Source organism: Fusarium poae, chromosome 4 (genome assembly GCF_019609905.1).
Source record: "Fusarium poae strain DAOMC 252244 chromosome 4, whole genome shotgun sequence".
Classification (NCBI taxonomy): domain Eukaryota; kingdom Fungi; phylum Ascomycota; class Sordariomycetes; order Hypocreales; family Nectriaceae; genus Fusarium; species Fusarium poae.
This window is the reverse complement of record NC_058402.1, coordinates 520,132-539,849: the sequence shown is the minus strand read 5'-3', so window position 1 is coordinate 539,849 and position 19,718 is coordinate 520,132. Positions and strand designations below refer to the sequence as shown.

The following is a 19,718-nucleotide window of genomic DNA, read 5'->3' as shown; positions in this document are numbered from 1 at the left end:
GTGGTGTGTCCAGGCTACCCTTCATGCCCGAGTTACATAGCCATGCCAATAACCCAGCACTCATCAACACCCAAGTATGCCTCGAATACTTTCATGACAGGCGCCTAATTAAACCTTACACATTGCATAAATCCATTTAGCCATGGCAGGTTTTCTCACGGAAGCCTGGTGATACTCCGCTCGTCTTAGCTGACTTGAGCCGATGGTGTGAGGCGTGCCTGAGCCAAGCGGAACTGGCGGATCATAGAGTCTTGTGATCAATCGGGAAAATTGCGATATATGAAAGGGGAAATCTTGCTATGATTCATGGCGTGTTAGTAAAATTAAATCGTACACACCAATTACCACCGATGATGTTCCTGGCTTGAACCCAGCGATGCTTGGAGCCGATAATCTCCTTGGGTTGCTCTGCTGTATACATAATTTTTGACTCGAAATAATGGAAATAAAGGACGGCGGTTCAAAGGATTGACAGTATCCAGATATGTAAGCTTACGCTCTTGTATTTTATATGGACCGCTAGATTGGAAGACAAAAGTTGATATCGCATTTCCGCCGCTCAACATTTACACGTACCTTCATGACTAGCCTTCATTTTCTTCGTCATTACTCTGAGTCGGCCGCTTCCCCTCGGGAATCATATTGCAGGCAACAGCAAAAGCCATAGCAAAAGGAACAAGGACCACCCAAGCTAGATGACCCCCAAGAATCTGGCCTCGAACACCTACGGCGTAGATAGCCGTCGCTACACCAGGGACAATCGCCCTGATACCGCTTGCCAAACTCAAAGCAAGAGCATTCAGTGTACCCACAACCTTTGGGTCAGGCGCTGCATCGTTCAGAGCCAATTGCACACCTGTAAATGCCATGGAAACACCAGGTCCAACGACGCTGACTATAGCAGCCAATATCCAGAAAGCGATCGTAGCACCATCCGTGTGTGCGCGCAGGAGTGTATTGAGAATGATAAAGCCAGCAAAAAACCAGGGATATGAGTATCCGCAGAGCTTCATTACGCCACGCGTACCGAAACGACGGTGAATAAGAGGGAAGGCCACGAGTAGCCATATCGCTTGGCTGGCGCCTTGCACAGCCATGTAGATAGAAATCTGGAACGAGTCGAAACCTGTGCCACCAAGATCAATAGGGGTGTAGAGAACGACAGGGATAATGGCCGTAAAGGCAAAGGCGAGGAACATGGCGTGGCCGTAGACCCAGAGGACAATAGCCACGGCAGGAGACTTTATTAACTGCCATGTGGATGCCGGTGGCTGAGTAGTTGCTGCCTGATGCGAATGTTTAGACTCGTGGAGCGTCTCTTTGAGGAGGAAGAAGCTGGTTATACAGCCCGTCGAGCTAATCGCACCAACAACAAAGCCTTGCAGTGCATAAGGATAGTCAATGAAGAACTGTATACCCCCAAAGACCTTTGGGAATTGATGAGCTGGATCTGCAAGGGCACCACCGATAAGAGGTCCCAGAAAGATTCCCACGTTGCCTCCAAAGGCGAACCAGCTAAACGCCTTGGCTTGTGTATCGGGAGTGCTCAGCTCCGAGATCATGGTCCTGATAACAAGACCTGAACCCGAAAACACACCTGCCATGCATCGAAAGAGGATCATCTGGCCGATAGTCTTTGACATGCCGAACAACACAGGACCGACGGCGGTGCCGAACAGAGTGATGAGAAGAACGGGTCTCCGACCGATCCGATCGGCGAGACGACTCCAGCTGATCAGGACAACCATCTGCGTAGCTGAGAAGAGAGACTCTATGAGTCCACTGTAAAAACCCACATCACTCTTGGGAAGGTTGCCGTTCTGCTGTACCATCTGTGCGATAAAGGGAAAGATGGAGAAAAAGGCAATAGGCTCCATCACACGCGCGTAGCATAGCAGCAGAATCTGGAGTGTCGGCAGAGGCTTGGACAATGGCTTCGTGTCTGCCGGCGCCGTAACACCTTCGGCGGCGCCATCCCCGGAGGTCCCGACGGTTCCATAGTCCCCAATCACGGAAGCAGCACCGGAGCCAACGCCGGGCGACGCGGTGCCGATGAGGGTGGAAGCTTCGGTATCGGCATCAGGGGCAAGTTGGCCGCCGACAAGTAAAGGCATTGTTTCCGCCGCATTTTCGCTACTGCGCGAGCCGGGACTCTGGGATAGGCGTGATTCTGCAGCCATCGCGTGGGGGAGACAACACAAAAAATGCGATCTGTTTCTCTCTTCCTTTTGTTGCGCTATGGTGTTTATGACAAATGCCAAGAAGTCAAGCGCATCGAGTTGGGGTGGGTGACTTTTGAACTTTGTGCAACACTCTTGGCCCCCGATCCTGGCCTTGTTTTCTGCAACAGCTATAGGAGTTTCCGTCGTCTTGGAGGTCGATGATGACCGCGGTTCTGAAGGAGTGAGATTGAATGCGACATGCTTGCGACAGTTTTTTATGGATCTCCCGCAAAGGTGCCGACTTGCCTATTTTGGTAGACCTGAAGGGATCATCCATTGTAGACGATCACGTGTCTAGTAACAATACAGGGTAAGCTGGTTTGCCAAGTGACACGTATTAAACGGTGAAGACGTTAGACGTTGAGCATGTGTATTAAAGACATGCTAACTTTATCGAGAACTGGGGATTCAAACAGAATGATTGTCTGGAACACAATAATACCCTAGTTGTTCTTCTGGGTTCAATCAAGACACTACAAGAACCCGCATGATTCACCAACAGTCAGTATCATAGATAGGCATCCATGTATCAGATTCTATCCAGGCCACTTCGTCTCATTTGTATCACTCAATCTCGCCATAATTATAAACTATCGGTTGTGTTTTACACAGGAGGGAAAAAATGCGACATATATGCAGCGGAAACGCGGGACTAGGAACTAACGAGCCGGCAGGATTCTAGCGAGTCAGTATTGTGATAGACCAGGTTAACCCTTGATATTGAGCCACACAATGACAAGTCATATGGTGACACCGAGGAAAATATGCTGCTTGGTCTCGCTAGCACATACAAATCAAACAGCTCATACGCCATGCATCCTCTCTAGAACCCAGTGCCGACTGTACTTTTGCAGTGCCAAGTACTGAAGCCGCGTTTACCGACATCAGATACTACTATATTCTTATTAATAATCATCCAAACATCCACTCACCCGTGGTCGTTAATGTGCTTTATTTTCAAGCCATGTAATGAGTGCTGGATCCCATAGGGCAAGACTTGTCGATCGTTTTGTGAATTAGTTTCCCTCTCCCCAGGCATTTCCAACCTACCAGATGCCATTTGCAGCCCAAAGGGCTAAGCAAAAGTGCATCTTGGCCAAGACACTTAGACGGCTCCGGTGCTAACGGTGCCGAGATAGTGTGTAGTAGTGTTGAAGATCCGGCGCATATAGCCTGGTATCTATAAGTAAGCGTTTTCTCTCGTCTCGAGATCGACAGTGGGCTGAAAAAGGGCCATCCTCCATTTGTCCATGTATCGATCCCCATGCATTGCTTTGAGTACATGTCAGATGTTTGTTGCACACCAAAACTGGGATCTGCTGCAAATCATGGCTTGAACTTTTCACGGTGAAGAACGCCAAAAACAACCATTGTCGAATGAGATTGTTTGATGGAAGATGCAAGTTTGGAAAACCACTGACCGAGGTGGTTTTATATTTCCTCTTTGGTATTCGACAGCTTCAGCTACATGCCTTGTGTGGTAGTGAAGACTAGGATAGTCTGCTTGGCCATGGATATGTTTTTCCCTGACTTTAAAGAGGAAACGACAACATATATCCGTATCACCGATCGAATCGGCTGATATTATTCCGCAAATGTGGGAAATCCTTATGACAATGCTTTGCAAGGAATCCCCTTGTACATGCGTCACATCCACCCACCCTTTTCTCATCACTGAGAATCGGCATGAAAGTTCGCCTAGTCTAGGAATCTTCATCGGTGACATGCAAGCTTACAGTCTATGGAGCATAGAATATCCATTGTACACACACAACATGCAGCCCAGTGAGGGGTAAAGAACTAACAAACATTACTCCCAACAGTCACCTGCATCATCCATTAAAAAAGTGTTCCTTGGCTGCCTCCTTCCGGAGTACTATCCACATGCTTTGTCTTATAGCCGAGGGAATACGCACGATGACCATGTTAGCCTTGTTCTCGAAATGACGGACGGGACGGAAGCTGTACCCGTGTCAAGGCAATCGAGACTACTGCACCCATGCTACGCCCCAAAGGTCTAAACGGGAAATAAAGCGAGTGTGGAGTTTTGCTAAGGAAGTGGAGTGGGATGATGTGGATTTATATTCAGGGTCTTTTTACCTATTTGGCCCGTTTACGTCTAGTACCGACATAAAGACAAGAAATTGTCATGTATCGATGATTTGTACAACAGATCCTTTTCCGGAAAAGTTTCGGCTGATGCCTACGATAGAACTAGCTCCCTTAGTAGCTAGCAGTAGCGTCGTCGTTGTCGTCGACAGATCGTCATTACGTAGCGAAATTGCTCCCCTGTCTCGGCAAAGAGATGGCATTTACATATGCAGGGTCCATAACGACCTCGATGGAACGAGACAAGACTAGTTTATTGTGTTACGTAGGTGGGTAGTACGTAACATGAAGTAAGGACAAGAAAAGAGAAGAGAGAAAAAAGTTACTGACCGGGGGAACCGGAGCGACAGGGTTAGTGTTTGCATGCATATCACATTATTTAACATGTTTTTATTGGCCATCTCTATCTCTTGGACTTGATTGATAACATTGTTATCTTAGCTCAGGTTACTGAATTAGTTGTTGAGCTGCTGTGCCTCTTTTTTGTTTCCTTTGTGGTTGAAGAACCTTGTCTTTTCTGGAACTGCGGCCCGGCTTCTTCAACGGTCTGGACCTGTTTCTTCTTCTTTTTTTCTTAATCTTTTTTTCTTCTAACTCTTTCTAGCTGTTTAGATTTTCTGTAAACTCTGTTCCTGAATTCCAATTCCAAATAGGTACTATACGTAATCATGACGGCGTGTCACCAATGTTCTAGAATCTCGGGTCTTAGTCGTATCCCGGTCTGTCATCGTTTTGGACAAGTCCAATGTTACATGGGGATGACATCTCTTGCAGCTGTCATTGACAGCCAGGGTTGATGGAAGACTCCAAGAATTATGCCCCCAATTCTTCAGATACAGTCTATCTCTATTTAGGTAAAGTGATCAACTTGGCAAACACACGTAGCAGCGATAAAAATTTGGTTCCATTCTCTTTTGGGCAATGACTCATTTTCCTTGTTGGGAAGGCATCCTTATTACCGACTGGTGTTGCCGTATAGATGTCAAGCAAGACAAGACTGTTTCTTTACAACACAACCCAACTGCATATGCGGTATATTTAGCGGGTTAGTTTCCTATTGGGTTATAATTCTGTAATGCAGTTTGCACATGTTGATGATATAACGCGGCTGGGCATCGGGTATCGCCTTGTCCGATGTGGGATTTCGATCTTTTTTCTTCTTTTGACTACCTAGCCGGATGAGGGGGGGTCTGGAGCAGAGGTGATTTTGAACATAAAGAGGTCAGACTTTAAGGAAGGTACAATCTTCATAGATAGCAGATTTTATAATAAACAGTCAATTAACAGAACTAACATTATAATAACAGTCTAAAGGCCTACTAATCTGTTCTTTCCTAAAAGCTTGTATATAATATATAAAGAGGTCAGAGGTGTACCTGAAAAATCAACAAGAGGCTAAAACACTCTGCCTTTGGTCTGTAGCAATCGTGACCTAGACCCCCCTTCCTCCCGCTAGGTAGAACTACAATCTCAGTGAGAGCCGCAGTTGACCCATTTGAATATAAAAAAAAGTGTGGAAATCGGAATTGGCAGATACACTAAAAAACGGAGGAAAAGAATAAAGTCAAAACTCACAGTGATACTCAAGCCAAAAAGCCAGTGACATCGTAGCTCGGACTGTGATGGACTGGGGGTTCGGACCTTAGACTAGGTGGTTTCTGGACAAGAGTACAGGGATACCCCCTTGCTTCAGATCCCCTTGCCGAAGATCGTTCGACTGTCTCAAGGCCAAGGAGCAATTCCCGGGGAACTGCTATACGTACATATGCACCGCAGAAAATATGGAGCTAATTAGCCGAGCGCTAATTAATGAGACCAGGAATCCGGTCTTGTCTTGCAGTATTTGTCTGGGCAAAATGAGATTATTCCCGGATGTGGCCTAACTTGATGTCCTCAACTTGGAATGAAGTGACGAGAAGCTACTAGTCTAGTCTATCCAAGGTAGTTGACGCGAGAACCCCTGAGCCTCACTCGCACTCATGTAATGTCACCATACATGTGTTGCATGCTTACATATCCGTGTCAATATCCGTTTGCGCGCTTAGCTGGGTGAGACTATCACCGTTCGACCGGCCGAGCGAACGGTGGGAGAGAAAGCCTCACTCTTGTTGTCTCTCTCTCTTTTTTGCCATTCTTGCGAATGGACCACTTACAAACTGTAAAGGTAATCGGACTCCGTCGTTTCCTTTTTTTTCTCTTGGCTCTCCTCGGTAATGAGGTCCAGGTAGTACATGATGTCAACCAGCCACATTTCCTACATGTCGACAAATCGGAATCATTCTTGGCTATCGCGCCAAATGATATTCTGTCTGTACTACCATCACCTAAACTTGTTTCGGATTCAGCCTTTCAGCGACGCCATCTGCACGTGGCTACAGAGTTTACTGTGCTGCAAATCCTCTAAAGAACCCTGGAAAAGTGATGGAGGTAGGTAGGTAGGTAGGTAGGTACCCGGTCAGCCGCTGAACCGGCCAGGGCAGGGTAAACAGGGCTGGAGTTTTATTTTTTCTTATTTTTTATTTGACCTCATTTTTTCTTACGTGAATCAAAGACAACGGAAATAGTGATCGCCCTTTAAACGACGTTGCAGATCTTGTTTTTCTGGTTTACTAATCCAAACCGTTTCTTTTTATCCGAACGGCCTCCCAAGACATTCACATCCAGTAGGGCGACTGCTAAACTGAGGCTACTTCCACGACTGGGTCTAGATTGTTTCTTTGTGGCCACAGGGATCATGGAACGAACTGAGCTGAGCCGAAGCAAACTCGAGAGAATTAGTCTAGTACAGGGATCGGCCACACCCACAGACGTTGGGGGGCTTAAACTTGACAGCCAACTGACTGTACTGTAGCTAGGGGGTTACGAAAAACAGCGGAAGGGTTTTGGTGGGAGATCAGCGGTTTTTGGTGTAAGCCATTCCGCTGTTTTTTGTAACCCCGAGGTGTAGGTACTCTTGAGGAACTACCGAGAGACACCGTCCCACTACTAACTGCCTCTAGGCCCAATACCAATACCCTGAACTACTAAGTATTGGAACTACTGAATTATAGACTGCTACCTTCCATTTCATCCACGGGCTCCCACCTCATCTTGTCATCGTCGCCTCATATTACAACCCAGCACATCATCCACAACCAACCAATTCCCCCGTCTCCCTATCTTTCCTCTGCAAGCAACCACAACATATTGGACCAAGCAAGATTCACCGTCAGGGCCACTTTCGACTCAATTGTTGGTGATAGAGAAATCCGCAGTGACACCAAGAAGAGCTAGCAAGGTACTCCTCCTCTTCAAAAGGTCTGATCCCTCACGCCATCCACTCCATCCTTGAACCCAAACCAAAACGCCAACATATTGCTCTGACCCTACCCCATCACCGAGAGAATCAATTTATATGGTCTGTGCAATCTATCCAAAGAGTTATATATTCTACTGCATCGAAGCCTTGGATCAGGACATCACGAAAAGGAAGAGATTTAATGTGAATTTATATATCATCATTTCGCTTCCAAGTTATGCTGAAAGCCTTCTTGGACACAAATTGAAACTTGGCATATCAGTGCCGCGTACACGAAAGGCTTGATTCAACCAAGATTCACTTTTAATATCAATTTAATTGCATAATCATGCCGGCACTTACCATCGCCGTCCAACCTCCTTCTCGCGCTCAGGTATCCACCACACTATATCCTCCCCTAGTTGCAGAGTTCAACTTTAAAGGATCAGCTACTGGCTTTTACTTCTTTGCCATGGCTATACTTCTTACACGAAATGGGGATACCGTGGAACATGGCCTAGCAGGGACTACAACGGTAACTGGTGTGGACGTCACTTCGCTTCTGGGATCCTCAAGAACCACGGTTTATTTCCCTTTTACCGACCTCAGCCTTCTATACGAAGGTGCCTACAAGATTCGTGTCGATGTGTACAAGGTCGCTTACGAAAATTCCGACGGATACATATTTCAAGATCAGATCAAGACAAGCCGCATCACTGCTGTTAATGAAGACGTTCCAGCTGGAACTGCCGGTATGTGTCCCTTTTATACCTCTTGAGTCAGTAACTTACAGCCAATGATTAGGTTCTTCTGAGCGTAGCGTGATTCGAACACTTCAAAGCGCTGGTGTCCAGATTCATTGAGTACTTGGCACAGCATCGCCAAGGCTACTGAGTTGATTTGCGCCAACTTCAGATCACGATAAAATGGACATGATGGAACAAAGAGGCATGACTATAAAATGACATGATTTTTATTTCTCTTTTTTGCTTCTAGAGGTGGTACAAGGCCCAGGCATGAGTTGGCTACCAGGCATGTTGTGCTGTGCACATACAAACAGGCTATTAACAAACAATGCAGTGTGTTATATTAGTGTTATAATATGGCTTCGATATAAGTATGCGACCCTCGGATGACTATTAAACCTGACCTATCACTTGTCCTAGATTCATTTTGTGCAGTCAGATTTCAAAAATCATACATAAATAGACCCTGTCAGTTGTTCACCGAAGCAGCCGACAAACAAGGCCTCGCTTATGCGCTGTATGGGAGTTACGGACCGAAACATTATGAAGAGTGCCTGGTCTAGTGCTAATCGGTCTTCCATGTCATCCAAAGAGCGAGATCCATGGGTCCATGCAAGAATCACCCCATATGACATACCTGGTGCGTCACTGTGGTAAATAGGCGCCTGGCGCGCGGTGCTATTGATATTGACAAAATCCGGAGACTTCAGTCCGGTTCCTTAAAGGTGTTCTAAGCGAGCTCTTAGGGGCATTTATGTACTACGCGGCTATTGAAGCGGTTGGAACTGAGCACTAATAGAGGGTGCAAACATTCGGACGATGCCCGAGGGTTATGAAACTCTTTGATTGGTTCCTGGCAAATCGGACAAGGATCTGAAGCGAAAGGAGGGGAGAGTGTATAGTAGTAGCAAAGGACTAAGAAGAAGCTGCAGTATCGTATGTTTGTTTGAGAAGTACCAAAATAGAGTATCGCCTACAGCATTAATGACTGGGAATAACCGGGAGCAGCCGCCCCCAGAAAGAATACGTATTCTTGGCAGTATTTCATCAATATGAAGCACATATGACATGCGTCTACCTCATGGCAAATGAAGAAATACAAATAATGGTCGATGATCCGTTGATTCAAGGTCTCATCTCGGTGGATACACTCCAACTTAGCTCAAGATCAAACAAGCGTACGTACCAACCAAACCCGGGGATCAGTTCCGATCTTGATAGTCAGATCAAAGGTGGATCAAGCGTCGATCTGACGTGCGCCCAAACAAATAATCTGGGGCATAAGATAAGAGATAATAAAACCCGGTGAAGGCTTATAGAACATTGGCCTGCTTCTACTAGATAGACTCTGACACAAGTGCAAACAGGCAGAATGAAGGACTCCTGTGAATCCAAAGTTACCGTTCCGATACTATAAATCATCTCCGAGTTCGATATTAAGATGAAAAAGGTATTATGATGAAATGAAAGAAAGGCAGAATATTTCTCGCTGGAGTTGATATCTGATCCGGACTGCCCGCTATAGACACTGTATCATTTGGGTCTGAATCTTGATCGCATTCGTATGTCTTGAGTATAATTTCACATTTGTGTTAAATGTGGCACCCATTATGCGAGTTCTCCTTGGACTTGTTAATAGTAATTTTGTCTTGTCGTGAATTCCACTTCACTTTCACGATGATGTTAAACAGGTCACGTGAGTTCAGGATTTCGATCCTGTCTTTGCGCTGGTGGATCTTACAGTAGGTACTTCCGCGTCATCTCAGAAGCCCCAAATTATGGCCTGCTTTCTGTTAACACCTTTGTACCCCACCAAACGGAAATTTCTCCAAGATCCCCTCACAACACCAACCAATTCACCACACGAGAAAAAGACCACATCGTAGGCTACGTATCCGGCAGTTTTAATTCGAGATCAGTGGAAATAAACCGACTTCCTCAAGATGGTGTACTATTTCACCTCCTCCGTCGTCGAGCCGTCGGGCTTCATTTATGTCGGCAAAGACAAGTTCGAGAGTATGATCTGTACCCAAAAGTACAAGCGTTCCCCGCCGGCTGAGACTGGATGCTAGATGAGGACCTTATCAAGTTTGGCTGGGAAGAGGATATCTGGTAAGTACTCTGGGCGTGGATCAATTGGTGGTTTACATGCTAAATGAAGTACAGGGTGAGATAACAAAAGTTCTCACTTGAGAACAGTGATGCTGATTGTGTTTATTAGTTTCACGCAGATAAACTCTCCAGCGCACATATTTATCTACGTATGAGAGAGGGCCAGACATGGGATGACCTCCCTGAAGAGCTGGTCATGGATCTGGCACAATTGACAAAGGCCAACTCGATCGAAGGTACCTCCTGTTTCTTGCTGCTCACCTCAGCACTCGTCTAATCATCACCAGGAAACAAGAAAGACAACGTCACAGTCATCTACACCCCATGGTCCAACCTCAAGAAGGACGGCAGCATGGAAGTTGGCCAAGTCGGCTTCAAGGATCCCCGCAAAGTTAAGCGCATACTCGTACCGCAGCGCGAGAATCCCATTGTCAACCGTCTCAACAAGACAAAGGTGGAGAAGAAGCCCGACCTGAAGCAGGAGCGCGATGACCGTCTCAAGGAGCTGAGACGCCGCGACCAGGCTGTCTTTCAAGCAAGGGTAAGCCTACGAAGAGACAAGATTAGAGACAAAAATTGACTGACACATCGTTGCAGAAGAAAGAGGAGGCCAAGCAAGCACAGGAGTGGAAGGAGAAGAAGTGGCAGAAGGATCACGCTTATGATGATATTTTTACCGAAGAGCTCATGGCTGGTTCGAGTAACCAGGACCGTAACGAGAACTGGGAGGACGATTTCATGTAAGCTCGCTCAACGGGAAAGAGAAATTTATTGTCGATGCAAGCGTAACCTCCAGCTTGGGGGTATAGAAGAGGTGACAGAGCACGACAAGCTGGTCCTCAACTCCCTACACTCCTCACAACAGCAAAGAATTATTGGCAATCTTATGTGATATGTGATGCTTGTTCCTGAATTGTCTACCGTTGAGCGTGCATCTACTGGCACCGCCGCATCTATCGATCTATGCTAATCATCCAGATAATTATCCAAAGCTCATATCTTGTTCCAAATCGATCATGACCAGATCCATAACATCGCTAAATACTTTTGTACATGAATTAATAACTTTCTTCATAATTGCCCGCGAAGGCGCCTACTTCTTATACTCAATTCCAAACACGGGCGAATACGCCTCGTCCCAGTCTTCCTTCTTCTTCTCATCTCCAAAGATTCTCAGCGCCTTGTATCGAACAACATACTGTCCCGCAGGCGCAAAAGTACCGTCGGAAAGCTCACCAGTAAAGGCCTGGGAGTTTGCGCCCATGGCGTTCCATAGCATTGGGAAGTCGACGGGTTCACCGATAACGCGTGCCTTTGTTGCACCAGACGGTTTTTCGGTGGTGACGGGAATGATCTCGGCGTGTAGCTTGGCTGAACCGAGAGCGAGGAACCACGTGAGACCTGGAAGGGTGTCGGTTTGGTTGTTGGCTGTGCCGGGCTTGGGGAGGGACCATGTTGTGTTGGCGGGCATGGGGAAGCGGTTCGGGTCGGTTGAGTTTGCGATCCACGTGTCTTGGGGACCGAGAACCTTGGAGCCGTGTAGCGAACCACTGAGGCCTTGATATGGCAGTGAAAGAGAAGTGCCGTCTGTGCCGTTGATGGCCACGTAGCCGGACCAAACAGGTAGACGGGTTTCGTTAAGACCCTTGGGAGGAGTGGCAAGTACTTCGATAACAATGCTTTCGCCGGCGTCGATGGTCACCTTGGATTCGCTGAACTTGATACTGGCCTGCTCTGTCGCAAAGTCGTTGGGGAAGTCATCGGGGTAAATGGTGTTCTTGACGAGCGTGAACATGGTAACGGCAGGGACGTGAGAGATTTGCAAGTCGATTTGCTTTTTGCCAGTGTTCTTGAGCGTAAAGTTCAACGAGTCGGGGAAGTTATCCGTGTCGTTGAACGAGAGGCTCGAAGGGGACAAGAGAACCTTGGCATGGGCGGCATCGTAAGCCTGTAGGAGACCGCCACCTTGCTGGGGAACAGGTGCAAGAAAGTCGTAAAAGGCCTTTCCGTCGTTAAACAACTGCGGGTTGGCGTTGGCTGATAGGAGGTTTTCGATGAGAGCTGGATCGCGGGTGCCTCTAACTTCAGCAATAAGAGCCACGATGCCAGCTACAAGAGGCGATGCCATTGATGTACCCGACAGGACGGCATAGCTTCCCATCTCACGTGGGTACGTGGACAGGATCTTACCGCCAGGAGCACCAAACTGTGGCTTCACGTCCATCTCCCACGTAGGACCCCATGAGGAAAAGGCACTGACGGCACCGCCAGTGGCATTGTTGGGGTTTTGTTCAAGGATGACATCGCCATTACTGCCGTCCGACATGTTAAGAACAATCTTCTTCTTGCTCTTGAGAGCCTCGATCCATTCCTTGCCCTGTTCCGGCGAGACGATACTGGCTGCCTTGACACCCTTGACGGAAGACACATCAAAAGGTGATAGTTCCTCCTTGTTACTGTAAAACATAACGTACTTTGCGCCTGCTTTTACCGCATTGGCAGCTTTCGCGTTGAATGTACAGGAACCTCGTCGGAGAAGAACAATATACTTGCTCAAGTCGGGTGTGTTTTTGGGAAATTCGTCACAGCCATCGTCGTGGACACCCGTGTCATAGTTGAGTGCCCACAGAGGAAGCTTGACGTCTTTCCAAGCGCTCGGCTTACCAGCCAAATGTCCAAACTCGTGCTCAGAGCCGCCATCGACGGCATAACTCGAAGCATTAAGGAGTGACAAAGACTTGGTATTGTCAAAGGATCCAACTGCGCTGACCTTCTTTCCATTCGCCGCCGTGCTGGCGTAGAATAAACCGGCCGAACCTGTATTTCCAGCTGCAAGGACACAAGGAACGCCTTGCTCAACGATTCGAGACACAGCTACAGCCCAAGGCTCCTCAGACCAACCAGATGGGCCACCGATAGAAGCAGAGATGATGTCTGCGCCGTCTTCAAAGGCTTGGTTGAATGCTGCGATGAGGATGTCATTTCCAGCTTCGCCGTTGCAGCCGAATGCGCGGTATGATCCGAGTTTGACTCCGGGTGCAGCGCCTGTGAAACCCATAGAGTTCTTCTGCGCTGCAAGAATACCAGCGACATGGGTGCCGTGACCTGCGCAGTCCATAGGATCATCGTCGGGTTTCGCCTGGGTGAAGCCGTCATAATCGTCGCCTACAAGATCAGTGCCAAAGGAGACGAGACATTTGGGACCAAAGCAGCCTCCCAGAGCGGGGTGTTTATAATCGATCTGGCCATGACATGTTAGCTGTGTTCTCTAGAGGGTATGTTTTGACTTACACCGCTATCGACAAGGGCAACCTTGAGCCCCTTGCCCGTAACACCCTCATCCCTCAGCTTATCAATCTGCGTCATGACATGAGGTGTATATGTAGTATTCGAAAGATCTCTCTCTTCGAACCCCCTCTTCTTGACGGCAGTGTACTCCATTCCCGGTGTACCCGTCCAATGGACCTCTGGTTTGGGTAGGCTAAACATCTGAACGGGCCATTTCTTCTTGATACCAGGCATCAAGGCCATCTGTGCGGAAATATCCTCGGCATTGTCGATGTCGTTGAGCTGGATGGAAGCTCCCTTGAACAGCTTGTAGTTGTACTTGATGCGAGTCTTTCCGGCTGTCGAAGCTTTGGCGAAGAAGTCGGCGCAGTCCTGGAATAAGAATTAGCGATGATCAACGAATAAATACGAGATGGATCTGAATACGCACATGATCCTCTTCAAACTCAAAGATATAAGCACCCGGTAGTCGACCGTATCCCTTGTTGACGGCGACCTTGTCAAGGTCAACGGCGTTGGCCACAGCAGCAAACAGGGCTGCAACAACGCTTAAGCGCACCATGATGATGAGAATGCACTGAAACAGAAACACCAATCTATCTCTTCGTATTCACTCACGACAACACGAGAAATACAACGAAAAAGAGATGAGATGAGAGGAAAAGCCTGGGGTAACGGCTTGAACTAGTCAGGCCAAACCGGCACGGGGTGGACTATATACGATCATAAGTCATAGCAAAGACCCATTGTTGACGCTATCATGGCTGGGGTGTTCTGATCCTGATCCATCAAAATATGGGGTAAGAAGAAGAAGTGGATTGGTTTTTCTCCTCTGCCAAGTTGTTAGATAGGTAGCTTTAGTGGGCATTTGAGTCAAGACAAGGCAAGCAGCAGACACGAGATGGGAATACAGCTGAGCGAATGAGGAACAAGAGTATATTTGAAACAATTGTCTTGGGCCAATAGATAATCGAGTATCTTGGTCAAAAGCAAGTGTTGGTTGCGCAAAAAGAAGCTGGGATATGGCAGATAACATGAGATCGACAGGAACTGCAAGGATCATGATATTGTTACTGTCGGTCTCCGTGGGTAACTAGATAGGCAATAGTGCTAAACATAGATCAGACCAGCCATCTCAGCTACCTAGCTAGCTAGACTAGAGCCGCATGTGCGATTGCGCGTCTCATGCAGCTGCACAGAACAGAACTGAAAGTGGTCAACAACTCAAGATAGACTCACAATCGTGATTCTATCAATCACTATCACAAGAAATCTCATGATGGAAATAGCGCATGACATGTAATTCCGCTAAACTTGAAACTGCTACTCAGCCTCGCTTCCTTTCTTCTACCACGCACATCCCAATCTGCCCCACGATCGACAGGAGAGAATGACGATGTATCCTAGCACAAGACCGTTATCAACTACATACCTCATACTAGTGAGTCTACTTAGACATCTAGAAAGAAAAACCCGAACATTTCTTTGGTGTCTTTTTTTTTTTAGAGTGGACTTATGCACAAACTCCCGTGTTGTATGGAGCTGAACCTCGTATCATGGCACAAGTTGGTTCTAGCCTTGGTCTTTGTACACGTATCTCATGGCCTAACCGTCCCGTCTTACCACGCACAAAAACGCCACAATATGCAGGGAGGCAGGGTTATATCCGTCCCTATTTTTGACTTTTATTTTTATGTCTGAATCATGTAAAACGTGCTTCTTTTTATCGCATCATTGTTGACGTACAATGGCAGAGAATGATAGTCAAAGCTAAGAGCCAACAAGGTGCATATATCGACAAGACATACATCATTCCGTAAATGAACCCCAACATACCTTGTTGTACTGTTCTGCTGGAAAATATGAGAATATTTTACACAAAATAAATTTGTTGAGGCAATCCGGAGCCATAACATTGTAGTCACCGCTAGAGTATCGGTCTCCGATATGCTGCGGCCCGTTCCCCTATGTCTCCAACGGCCATCCCAAGGATCCCATGTGTCGGGATGCGTCCCCGAGTAATCCGATGCTTGAGACCCAACGAGTTGTTCACCAGCCGACCAAAGCTTCTAGAACGCGAGGCTGTTTCTTATCCAGACTCAGAATGCATCACTGCATGTCCTCTCTTCAAGCAAATGAACCACCAATGATCGAAGTAGACAAAAGGCAAGCAAGGGTATCGGGTATGTAAAGCCAGTCCGAGGCCTGTAATAAGTGGTAATAAAACCTGATCGCATAAAGAGGAAGCATTTCTTCTCTGGGTATCTTATTTTAGCCCTATCTCGAAGCCCAACTCCCAAAACGTCACTTCAGCGTCGGCGTCGGCGAATCCATCCCAGCCCTCGAATCCTTATAACCGCTCGGTGACGTCGTACGCATCGAAGATGTAGGTGAGCTGAGTGCTGTCACGAAGCTGTCTGGTGACCCTCTACCCAACGTCGCTGTACTTTCTGGTGACCCTCTACCTGACATTGCTGTACTTTCCGGAGTCCTTGGTACCTCCTCTGCTCTCTAATTTCCAGTCGAAGGCGCCGGTTCCGCCGGTTGCGTTGTCGTCGCTGCTGCTGATGACAATGACGCGACAGCCTGAGGCTCATAAGATCCTCCAAATTTCTCTGCAAGCTCCCGCATGGCGTTTGTGTCGAAATTATCCAACAGACGCGACACTTCCTGCACGTCGCGATCAATCTGCACTTCCTTCTCTTGGCGGTGACCATCGGCTCTGTCAAGAGGTCCAAATACCCAGAGTTCCTTGATGGTACGCGAAAGAGCCAAAAGCTGTTTGATGTTGTCGTGCTAGGTTGAGTAAGTCACGGTGTGTCGTCGTCGTCGCGTAGATGTGCTGTAAACTTACCAATTGGTCAAACTTTCTTTGTGTTTTTATCTCGGCAGCTGCCATCGTTTCAGGATCTCTGTAGTCGAGCTTGGTTGTTTGTGCTTCAAAGTCTTTCTGGTTGTCTCTATCCATGCCTTGGATTGTAACGCAATTCATGAGATCACGATAGCTTCTGAGGATCTCAAAGATGAGCTTGTTGTGTTTGTCTAAAGATGATGTTAGCGTACTGAAAGGAAGCACGGGAGCGGTTTCAGCTTACCCAGCAAGTTGTTAGACGATGTTGAATCCATGTTGATGATTAGTGTTCTCTGATGTATGTTGAGTAGTGATGGGGATTGGGGAGGGAATCTCTGGTAGGTATTCTAGAGAGTAAATGTTAGCTAAGATGAGTTGTAGATGAGCTTCAAGCTGAAGTTGAATGGAAAGAAGTGGGGGTGGGGCTAAAGTTCCGGTGGGGGACCAAAAGTTAGGCCATGGAAGGTTTTAATACTCAATGGAATGTGATTACTTGGCCTCATTTGTTTATATCATACTGGCTTTCGTTTAAAACTATCTTTTGATACTGTTACAAAGACCTCTACCCAGTGCAGACATAGCAGATTGCCAAACCCAAAACCAGACGCCCTTCCCTTCCAACCCCATCCCATAGTGACCCCCATAAACCCAGAGACAGACAAGACAAGGGACAATAATCTTCAGCTCCCCTCTTCAACACGCAACCCATAATGGTCTAGAAAATTAATCGTGCAACGCAGAGTTTCGTGATAACAAATGAAGAAAACCTTAACGACGCAAATTCATCGGAATTACTCTCAAGGTTGACCCTCCCAGCCCCGGTTTTCTCCCTTCCATCCGAGCTGAGGCCAACCCTTGGGAAGGGTCGAGAAGGGAGGAAGTGTGTATTGACCTTCACATTTGTCTGCTTCACACTTCATATCGCACATGCCATAGTTCTGGCAGTAACACTCGGCGGCGTTTGGACAATGGACTGCTTCCTTGCCAAACATGACTGCAAAAATATTAGTATTTCAAAGACTCCAGATATTGGGCGGTGTAGACATACTGTGCCAAGAATATTCAAGGACCCTTCCACTGAGAGCATCTCCCAAGGCAGATACAATCAACCACTCGCGGAATCGCACATACTCGGCGCGGGGACGTAGATGAATAGTCTCGCGACGAACAGCAAACTGCGAACAGCAGGTAACGCCAACTTCCTCAGGGACTTCAAGACTGGGGAATAACTCCTGGAAAGCAGCCTTGTAAACGTGGCGTGCGTGTATGGGCTCGCCCTCCTTGCCAGGGGACTCATCCTTAATGGGTCTGATCTCTGCGGGACAGCCAAGAATCCATACACATCGCAAGTTGGCGTAGCCGACCTTTTTGAGGTTGTCGAATCGGAAGTTCTGGAGGAGAGGGAGAGCATCGTAGTCGGGGTTGTCGTTGTGCCATTGGAAGCGCTCGGCGTGGTGAAAGACGATATTACCGGGCAGAGAGTCGTATCGGTCAATGATGTAACTGCAGCGCATTAGCAAAGGGACCAGAATCGGTCTTCAGAGGAGGAGCATACGTCAGAAAGACCATGGCCTCTCGACCCTTATTCATGGGCACAGTCAGCTTGGCCCTGTTGTCATCGACAACGTAAATATTCTTCTTCCATTCAGGGAGGTATTCTTCGAGCCAAGAAACATTTTCATGCTTCATACTAGCCACAACCAACTCGACATCGTCATCGCCGAGATTCAACGTCGGATAATCATTTCTATGCTTGCGCGCTGGTGTATTTGACGGTAAGAGGCTGTCGCGGAACCAGTAGAGAAAGATGACGAAGAGGACAAAGGCGACGATGGGGGCCCGATTGGAGCGCTGTCGAGGGGCCCAATGACCAGCCATGGCGAGACGATGGCGGTCGAAAATAGAGGCTGTCAAGGGATTCGGAGGTAATAGAATTGGTTGGCAGCGAAAAAGGACAAAAGAAAGTCTAGAATGTCCTGATGTTGAAGTTGAAGCAAGGATTGATGATACTCGTAACAGTCGGGTTTCGTTCTTAGGGGGGTCCTGGATCCATCCCTTGAATGACAGCTGGAGCTCGCCCTTGGCCGGGGGCCAGACTAAGCAAGACCCTTCAACGCCGCAGTGGCTTAGCTTGACCGGATATGGATCCAATATCCCCTGTCATAGTGTGATTTTGTGAGCCACTTACTTCAAGATGAAGAAGATCCAGGAACATTTTAATACTATTGTTTTCTGTCATTTGCATCATCAATGTTGATTGGAATGCAGGTAAATTGCCAAGGTACAGGTAGAGTTAATAAGGCTACATATAGAGGGAAAGCGATTGGCTTAATTGTTACACGGCGCAATTGATGCTGGAAACTCCAATGATCATTATAGACAAGCACAAAAGGTTCAACGTCTTCAACGTATCCATCATGTATTACCCTATAATTGTTTACGTTCTATTAGATATCAGGTATTTGACTGGAGAGTCAATTGTTGGTAGTAGTGTCACCAGCCAATCAATTGCGTACTCCAACCTTGAGGTCACCTTTGCTCGCTTCATCTTAGTTTTTCACTTTGCCAACCCTGTGATCGTCCATGATCAACAAGATCTTCTGAATCAACGTTGGTGTCGCAGATTTGGCGAAACTTGTCATATCTTGCTCCACTTCTACATTTTATATTGAGCGACAGAATATCATAGAGTGATACAACAGCACACGCCCAATCAAATGCACATTCATAAAATACCATTGTCTTACACTTATCGTTTGTATGTCTAGCTTGCGATCGTTGCATTAGAATTTGTACGCCAATACTCAATTATCGGTCCTGCGAACTGTAAATAATAACTTGATATTTTCTCATGTCTAAGTAGAAGCCGAAGCTCTGCTAATTTACTTTCTCAACTGAACAATTCGTACAGATCAAAATTCAATCTCAAAACAATGGTTCTCCATCATTGCCAACAAAAACATGTACGTTGTCACTGATAGATCATCCGACTGACTGCCAACACGGCAACGTAGTGACGAATAATAACTGTCTGTTTGTATCCAGAGTTGGGACCATTCTCATGGTATGGCTCTTTGAACACAACATACTGGATACCATGTCGTTGATAGCCT

General features: G+C 47.1%; 6 protein-coding genes across 6 annotated transcripts; 2 read left to right on the top strand and 4 right to left on the bottom strand.

Annotated features, from left to right (window-relative positions):
- Positions 1 to 584: 584 nt before the first annotated feature.
- Positions 585 to 2,180, bottom strand: FPOAC1_010285 (uncharacterized protein; the record flags this gene model as incomplete). The annotated part of the gene is made up of 1 exon (XM_044854679.1): positions 585 to 2,180. One exon carries the CDS (start codon positions 2,178 to 2,180, stop codon positions 585 to 587), a length of 1,596 nt encoding a protein of 531 aa, XP_044701992.1.
- Positions 2,181 to 7,957: 5,777 nt separating this feature from the next.
- On the top strand, positions 7,958 to 8,471 carry FPOAC1_010284 (uncharacterized protein; the record flags this gene model as incomplete). The annotated part of the gene is made up of 2 exons (XM_044854678.1): positions 7,958 to 8,360; positions 8,413 to 8,471. 2 exons carry the CDS (start codon positions 7,958 to 7,960, stop codon positions 8,469 to 8,471), a joined length of 462 nt encoding a protein of 153 aa, XP_044701991.1.
- Positions 8,472 to 10,617: 2,146 nt separating this feature from the next.
- FPOAC1_010283 (uncharacterized protein) lies at positions 10,618 to 11,210 on the top strand (the record flags this gene model as incomplete). The annotated part of the gene is made up of 3 exons (XM_044854677.1): positions 10,618 to 10,702; positions 10,754 to 11,007; positions 11,064 to 11,210. 3 exons carry the CDS (start codon positions 10,618 to 10,620, stop codon positions 11,208 to 11,210), a joined length of 486 nt encoding a protein of 161 aa, XP_044701990.1.
- A 349-nt stretch (positions 11,211 to 11,559) lies between these two features.
- On the bottom strand, positions 11,560 to 14,316 carry FPOAC1_010282 (uncharacterized protein; the record flags this gene model as incomplete). Its single annotated transcript, XM_044854676.1, has 3 exons — positions 11,560 to 13,707; positions 13,758 to 14,126; positions 14,185 to 14,316. 3 exons carry the CDS (start codon positions 14,314 to 14,316, stop codon positions 11,560 to 11,562), a joined length of 2,649 nt encoding a protein of 882 aa, XP_044701989.1.
- Positions 14,317 to 16,265: 1,949 nt separating this feature from the next.
- Positions 16,266 to 16,880, bottom strand: FPOAC1_010281 (uncharacterized protein; the record flags this gene model as incomplete). The annotated part of the gene is made up of 3 exons (XM_044854675.1): positions 16,266 to 16,550; positions 16,609 to 16,796; positions 16,850 to 16,880. The coding sequence occupies 3 exons, from the start codon at positions 16,878 to 16,880 to the stop codon at positions 16,266 to 16,268; spliced, it is 504 nt and encodes a 167-aa protein (XP_044701988.1).
- Positions 16,881 to 17,402: 522 nt separating this feature from the next.
- FPOAC1_010280 (uncharacterized protein) lies at positions 17,403 to 18,483 on the bottom strand (the record flags this gene model as incomplete). Its single annotated transcript, XM_044854674.1, has 3 exons — positions 17,403 to 17,599; positions 17,654 to 18,108; positions 18,161 to 18,483. The coding sequence occupies 3 exons, from the start codon at positions 18,481 to 18,483 to the stop codon at positions 17,403 to 17,405; spliced, it is 975 nt and encodes a 324-aa protein (XP_044701987.1).
- Positions 18,484 to 19,718: the final 1,235 nt, after the last annotated feature.